General features: G+C 49.8%; 1 protein-coding gene across 1 annotated transcript; it reads left to right on the forward strand.

The window, feature by feature from the left end:
• The first annotated feature begins 3,256 nt into the window (after positions 1-3,256).
• Positions 3,257-7,311, forward strand: NOXO1 (NADPH oxidase organizer 1). The gene is made up of 8 exons (XM_083800173.1): positions 3,257-3,364; positions 3,811-3,891; positions 3,994-4,069; positions 4,594-4,765; positions 5,025-5,215; positions 5,656-5,769; positions 5,984-6,101; positions 6,366-7,311. The coding sequence occupies exons 1-8, from the start codon at positions 3,305-3,307 to the stop codon at positions 6,982-6,984; spliced, it is 1,431 nt and encodes a 476-aa protein (XP_083656299.1). The 5' UTR covers positions 3,257-3,304; the 3' UTR covers positions 6,985-7,311.
• The last annotated feature ends 463 nt before the right edge of the window (positions 7,312-7,774 follow it).

Genomic DNA, 7,774 nt, shown 5'->3' on the forward strand with positions numbered 1-7,774 from the left:
TTATTACTGAGAAAAACCTGTAATTGTGCTCTGCCTTCTCAAAGCAGGACAGCCCACTCCTAATATATATTTAATAATATTTAATATTAATAATATAATAATATTTAATAAATTAACAGGTAATATATTTACCTGTTAATTTATGATCTCCTTTGTACCCTATAAAATGATTAAAGAAAAAAAGTTAATGCTGTATCTCAAAGTTTGTGTAAATAAATACTGATGAGGTAATCTGAGCACCCAGCAATACTTGGACTCGATACTCTTCTTCCTGGCAGACCGCTCCTAGCCTTCCGTTAATAATTACACACGGACAGGTATCAATCAGCGGCAGGATTATGTGGAGGTAGCAGAAGACACAAAACAAACACGACTTACTGTCAGGGAAACGGCTTTGCTTTTTAAAGTGTGCCCGGAGGTCTGCGACACAGCAGTGGAGTTACTGGCTTCTGACCCGTCCTCCACCCACCCCACCAGCCACGGCACCAACCTGCGGCGCTTTTCCGGCCGCGGGGCAGTGCTGCTGCTGCTGGTGCTGGTGCTGATGCAGCCCGGCACAGCCCCTCCTGCTCTTCCTCGGATTTAGTCACTCCAGCCTACGTGACACGCTAGGTGCATTTCCTGAGCGGACAGTTTGTTGACATCAGGCTCGGCAATGACAACAAGGCAGCGATACTTCTGCAACAAGTGCAGAGCCCGGAGTGGGGGGATGGCTCCAGAAACACTCGGTTATCCCCGGGTTCTGTCTGACCGCATCCCTTCCTCATATCGCTGCTCGATGTCGCAGTGACCTTAGCTTCTGCAGTACGTTTTCTCAAGAACTAGTCACTGAATTTGCAGTAGTTTTGCTCATGCTTTGCTCTGAGACCCCTGCCACCAAGCAGTCTCCTCCCAGAACGCCAGCTCTCCAAACGGTCTGGCTGGATGGTCAGCCCCAGCTGACTGGCAAACCTCCACGTGGTTTCACCTTGCTGTTCTAGCAGTTGGTTGTATTTTCTTGTCTCGCTTCTGCTTTGTAGCCACCCCTTCTGCACGATTTTCCTGAGAACTCTGAAATATAGCAAGGCTTTTGGAATTAGCAAGTGTCAAAACCAAGGCTATGTCCTACTCTTCTTCCTTTACTGGCATTTGCAGTGTTTGCAGACATGGAATGAAATGATGCGTGAGCTGCTTCTGCCCAGTTTGCATGCACATAGAGATTTCGCTTCTTCTGAAGACTTCAATTGTGTTTTTTTTTCCATTCAGGGGAAACATTTTCAAACCTTTATGCTCCTGGAAATACATTGTGGTTTGTGTTTGCTCTGAGACGGGAGACCAACACGCTGTGCTTTGTTTAGAGCCCTGGCTCCAGCTCTTCCTGAGGGCCCCGTGCCAGCACAAGCACACGGAGCGTGGCCCCGTCGGGGCGGCTGCCACGGCAGCGTGGCCATGCTGGCAGGAGGCGGAGGAGCATTTTGCCACCCCCTAGACCGTTGGTTTCCAGACACCAGCATCGTGAAGAAGAAGGTCTCTGGATGCAGTGATTTCCCCCCTCTCCAAAAAATGCCAGCCAGATTTAACAGCACGTGCTTTAGCTGGTCCCTTTGTGAACAGGGACGGAGGGTCTGATGCTGCTGGGGGTGCTCAGCGCAGCGAGCCCACGCTGTGGCGACTTTTGTGCAGCAGTTCCCGTGTCATTTTGTCAGCCAGGAAGTGCCCCGGGGATGGCACTGAAGGGGCTTTCCCACCTAATGCGGGCATGGCTCTGAAGCGCTCGCTGGATAACATTTCCTTCCCAAAGGAGAACGGGGATCCAGCAGCAATAGATCGAACTGCACTGAGAACACCTTTGTCTGCCGTCCTGCTGTGCAGGAGCAGCCTCACGTATTTTCATTAAATGCAAGCCAAGGCCTTAATCACTGTATTTTCTAGCTGCTCAGAAGTAATCTTGTCTGGCATCCTGTTGGGATTCTGCCTTTTTTTTTCTTTTGTTTTTTAATAGATGAAAAGTCATCTGCACCTGTTGCTGAGGGTTTTAAGAAGCCCAGTGTAATTGGAAAATGAAAGGGAAGGCCGGGCTGAGCAATTTGGGCTCCAGTAATGATAATGATTCAATTCAGGCTTCATCAAAGAGGGGGAAGGAGGACAGAGAAGGCAGTCTGATCACACAGATGCCCATCGGCCTGGTTATAACCTGAGGCATGCCTCAGGCCAGCAGTTCAGGGAAAGGACAGCCTTCCCAGGGCTGTAATTACCAGTCACGCCGTGCCTTGGGGCAGCAAGGAGCCAGTTTGCCGAAATGAAGCAATTCCTTCTCCTGGCTCTGCTTTTCCCCTGTGCAGGCTGTGCTGCGCAGCACCGGGCAGAGCCGCTTCTGGGTGGACACACAGCTCCGCTCCTCCCCGTGTCAGCCTTTGTGTCTGAGCCACGTCCCAGGAGCTCCCGGGGGTCTCCCAGCTGGGGTTCTCCATCTCCCTGCTCATCACCTTGGGTGGAGGTGGGTGCCCAGGCTTGATGTAGGACAGAGCATGGGGTACTCCGAGCTCAGTCTCCGTTGCGTTTTCACACGTGAAAAGCTCAGGGACATTTCCAGTTACACCTGTGGGGATGTGTTCATCCTTTGCTCTGGCAGCATTGGCATCAACACCTCCCATTTCTTTCTGAGAGCATGCGAATGTTGATAGAGCTACCAGAACTCCTTTTAAAGTCAAGTTCCTTTCACTTATCAAACGGGAATAAACAATAAAGAAGAGAGATTTTTAACACTGGCACACACATGAAATCACGCCTGATTTCTGCTCTACAGCTGGCCATGTTGGTGAGCGGTTTTGGGGACTGATACGATTGCAGCCCAAGCTGTTACGGCTGCAGGCAGCTTTGATAGGGATGTTGGTGCAATGGAGCCATAAACACGTCCATCCCTGGAAGTGCTCTTCGCTTCCTGAGCCGCTGCTGCCCCAGGGGATTCCACTGACACCCAGAGATGAACTGCCCGCAAGGCAGGGCTCCTTCCCAGCACTGCTCTACCAAACGTGATAAGATAAGGCTCTTTTCCCCAACCATCTGAACTATGTCCCCGCCAGCTGCTCTCGGTAGTATTTGCTTGTTACAGGCAGGCGCTCAGGTAAAAGGCATGCGGTAGCTTGCAAAATTAGGGAATTTCTCCTCGAGCTGCTGGGCGGAGGAGGAAGCGGGGAAGGCGGCGCACGTGTGTGTGTGTGCCCTCCCTCGGCCCCAGCGTATTTAAGCTGCTGGAGGCTGTGCCTGGAGCTGTGCCTCTGCCAACCTCCAGCCACCAGCTGCAGGAGAAGCAGGCGTTGGGAAGATGAGCCGGTTCCCAGTGGATGTGAAAGCTGTAGGCTTGATGCAATGCAGAAAGCAGAAGGTATTTTAACCTGATTTTTTTTCCTTCTTTTTCCTTAAATACTATTTACAAATCAGGAAACTAGAAAGCTTTTTGAGTTATTCTTACAGGAATACATTTGCTCATCTTCCTGCATCATTGGAACTAAAGCATTATTATCTAGGACAGGGGTCTCAGATGTGTTGTTGATGGTCCATCTCATAAGAAAATGATATCATGGACTTGCTCTCTTAATCTTCATAACTTAAGAACTTCTTTCTGGTTTTAACAATAATTACTCATTTGGGACCCTAAAATTAAGGAAATATTTTTGTAGGTCTAGTCCTTAATTTCGTTTTTCAGCTGACAGTCTTGCAGCCTGAAACCAGAACTAAACCACAGGTCCTGGCAAATGCTCATTGCTTGAAAGCATCCAATATTGAACATCGTGATAAAAAATGCATTTCTTTTCCCTTTTATTTTTTCAGAAGTACATGATGTTTGTGTCCTGGTCAGATCAAAACAACATTCTCATCTACCGGACATTTGAGGAATTTAAGAGGCTCCACGTAAGTGAACAGCTCCCTGGAAATAATATCCGCCTCCTGGGGAGGGAAGGGAGGAGCTCAGCCTTGTGGGCACCGTTATTCACTCCTTTGTTTCACTTCTAGAAAGAGCTGAAGAGAAAATTCCCCATTGAGAGTGGATCACTCAGGAGATCAGACAGGACTATACCCAAGTTTAAAGGTAAGGAGGAAAAATCTTTGATTTTTTTTCAAAGATTTTGTGACAAACACGATGGAGCTGCTGGGAACAGCTGTAACTGGTGATGTAGGCTTTAGTCACTGAGTCCAACCTCCCTCTGGGACAGATCAACAGACAGCTCCCGCTGGGGACATGGTACAGCTGGGTTACATCAATGTGCTCGGCTCCATCACTGACTTAAAATAACCTAGAAACATATTTTTTTTTTGGTAAACAAATGCACTTGGTAAATTAATTTTACATTTTAAGTATTGGCTCAGGGTTCCTTGCAACATCTGAACAAAGACAAATTTTAGATATGCAAAAATTCTATCGGGAGCTATTTAAAATAGCAGTGAGGCAGAAGCAGCTGCTGTCTCAGCTACTTAGAGCTCGGTTCCCTGCAGGGGAGGGTGGTAGGTGCGGGCCCGCTGTGCTCAGGCAAAAGGTGCTGCTCTGGAGGCATCCAGATCTGTTATTGTCTTGCATCAACTTTGCTTTTTTTTTGTTTTATTATTAATTTAAAGATGCAAATGTGAAGCAGAGGAAGATGAACAAGTTCCTGGAGAGACTGAAATTGCTGGAAACGTACTCCCAGGAACTGCTGAAAACGGATGCTAAGATCTCCCAGAGTGAAGATCTCATTCAGTTTTTCAGGGCACAAACCCAAGACCTAGATCCTTGCTTTCCTGAAGACAGGTATGAAATAATTTTTGTATTTTTTTGTTTGCGTATCTCTTCAAGAAACAGAAATGTTGTAGAGTATGGACAGAAGAGAAACGTAAGTTAGTTTTTTGGGTAGCAGAACAGGAATGTTCTACTGAAAGCTTCAATGTGTAGTTTTTGATGCCTAAGCTTTCCTTAGCCTCATAAATAGACATGATTTTACTGAAATTAACACTAGACACAACCTTTCATGGGAGTTTTCAGTAAATGGATATTAAACTTTGCTTTTCAGTGTTGTGATCATGCCTTCAGAAATTGGAGGGGAAAAGAAGAAGCAGGCGCAGCAGCAGCTCTCTATTACACACCCCCAGGCATCTCAGAGCTACAGATGCATCGAAACCTTTGAAACCAAAGACACAAAGAACCAGGCTTTCAAAGTCGCTCAGAAGGAAATTGTTGAAGTGTTACTCAAGGACATGACTGGTATGTTTGATAAGGATCCTTCAGTTTTGGGGATAGATGCTGTGAGATTTCTAGATTGATTTATAGCTTGGCAAATGCTACATCTGTAGCATCGGGCGTGTGGGTGATGTTTGTGCATGTGGGGTGCCCACCTGGATTTAGATGGGAGGAAAGAACAAGTGGTCTGGCCTTTTCTAATCAAGGGAGGCAAAAGTCTGAGCTGAGACCTGGGGCCTTATTTGTGGCCCAAGCAGAAAGCTTTCACAGTTTGCTTTGTGGACCCCAACACACTTGCATGGTGCTAACATGGGTCTAGATGGAGCTCTGCCAGAGTGTCAGCACTGAGCTGGTCTGCAGAATTTCTCTCCTGTCTTACAGCTCTGGCTGCCCCTACATCGGGATTTTATGATCACCTCTTTGCCTCTCGTAGGTTACAAACTCTCTTTCGCTGTTTGCTGCAGGTTGGTGGCTGGTGGAAAACGCAGACAAGCAGTTAGCCTGGTTCCCAGCCTCGTACCTGGAGGAGATCGACGTCCACGAGGACATCCAGGATGCCTTGAGCTCGAACGAGGAGGGTAAGTCTGCTTGTGCCCCCGGGACCCAAGCAGCAGCTCTGGGTTCAGGACCACACCACATTCCTCCTTCAAAAAATGGGCCCTGAAAAGTCTCCCCCGGCCTCGGGTTGTGCTTCCTCTCAGCAGGTGGGCGAAGTTCAGGCCCACCTTCCTTGTGCGCTTGCCGCAGCTTTCTCTCCAGAAGGCGCTAACATCCTTCCCCCTCTCTCTCCAGGCAGCCCCTACTTCGTTATGCGGGCCTACGAGTCGCAGAAGGCAGACGAGCTCTCTCTGAACAGCGGGGTGGTCGTGGAGGTGGTCAGGAAGTCCGACAACGGCTGGTGGCTGATCCGGTAAGGAGGCCTCTCCGCGGCTCTCGTTTAGGGCTCCCAAGGCAGCCAGGTGCCCGCTGCAGGTGCTTCTCGCCTGGTAACTCTCCCCCGGCAGTGTGTGAGGAGCCCTCACTGAGATAAATACCCCGTGGCCATTCCTTACACCCTGCGTGTGGCACTGCCGAGTCCTCCCCTGCTTCCACCCCACGCGCTGCCCCCTGCCCTTGGTCCAAGCTGGGAGAAGAGCCCCTCAGCTCAGTGCTTCTTTCCCCCCTTTCCCCTCAGGTACAACGGGCGGACCGGCTACATGCCCTCCATGTGCCTCCAGCCCTACAAGAACCCTCACCACAGGCTGCAGACCATCATGAACTGCGGCCTCAACATCTCCACGCCCAACCTCTGCTCCTCCCCGCCGGCCCCCCAGCCCCAGGGCAAGGCGAGGGGAGGCAGCGTGGTGCAGGACCACGCTTCCCGGGACCGGAGCGACGAGGACGTGAGCTCTTTGAGAAGCAGATCGAGATCCACGCCGGACCTGGAGTCGGACAGCTCCTCGCTCGGCTCGGGCAGCGGGCTGAGCTGGAAGCCCGACTTGTCACGGTCTCTGCCCGAGGTGGAGCAGGCCAGGAGCCCCCGCCTGGGGAACACCTCGGCCACGCACAGCAGCAAATCTCCGCACCTCACCCACAAGGACAGGAACGATTCTGGCTTTGTGGAGCTCTCTGCCACCGATCTCAGTTGCTCCCTCGCTGACTCAGACACAGCTGCTGGCACCCCCAAGGTGCCCGTGCGCCCCTCGGCCCGCGAGATCCTCCAGAGGTGCAGCACAGTCACGAAGCGAGCCCTGCAGCAGTCCACCCCCCGGCCAGCCCTCCAGGCCTTGTACCCACTCCCCAACACGTGCTAGCAGGGCCCCGACCCCCAGTGGACCCTTCCCCAGTCCTGCAGGAGCCACAGGGAGCATCAGTGCTGGGGACCACCACGTTTCAAGGACACTGCTAGGTCCCGATGGAGCAGGCTTGCAGCCACTGCTTCACTAGGTTACCACTGGCTCATGCTGCAGCACAGGAGGGCCAGGATCAAGTAGTTTAACTAGGGCATGCCGCTGTTACCAGGAGAGCCACAGCACCTCCTGTGTAACTCAGGTCACTTTGGACTGAGGTAGTTCTCCCTCAGGCATGTATTTATCCTCCAGCACAGTTTGTGAAAATGTCATGATTTTCTTACTTTATTCCCCACAATGTGGCTATGCAGCAGAGTGCTGCAGAGGAATGGAGTGAAACCCATGAAATCCATAGCTAGTTATTTATATTGGGTAGGGATGGGGTGATTCAGCCATGTGAATGTCATTTACCTGAATCCCTTAACTTTTTTTAATCGCATTTTTTACTTTATAGTTAAACGAATTTGGGTAGTGGGGAACTGGCTATCATGTATCTGTGAATGGGCTAGAGCCTCTGAACAACTGAGAGAACAAAACTGAGTTAGAAAGCCTAGGACTTTTGTCTAGATTGCTACCTTTTAATTAGTCTCCCATGTATGATAGTTTTTTGTTTTGATACAAGCAATTTAACCAATGTGTAAGGATTTGTGTTGTTCTAAGTTTTGTAGTTCTAAGTTTTATGTATTTCTTTCTCTGAAATAAAATGCAGATAAAAATCTATGAAGGCTGTGTGGTTTTTATACTCTAAAGACTT

Source organism: Anser anser (assembly GCF_964211835.1).
Source record: "Anser anser genome assembly, chromosome: 15".
In the NCBI taxonomy this organism is placed as follows: domain Eukaryota; kingdom Metazoa; phylum Chordata; class Aves; order Anseriformes; family Anatidae; genus Anser; species Anser anser.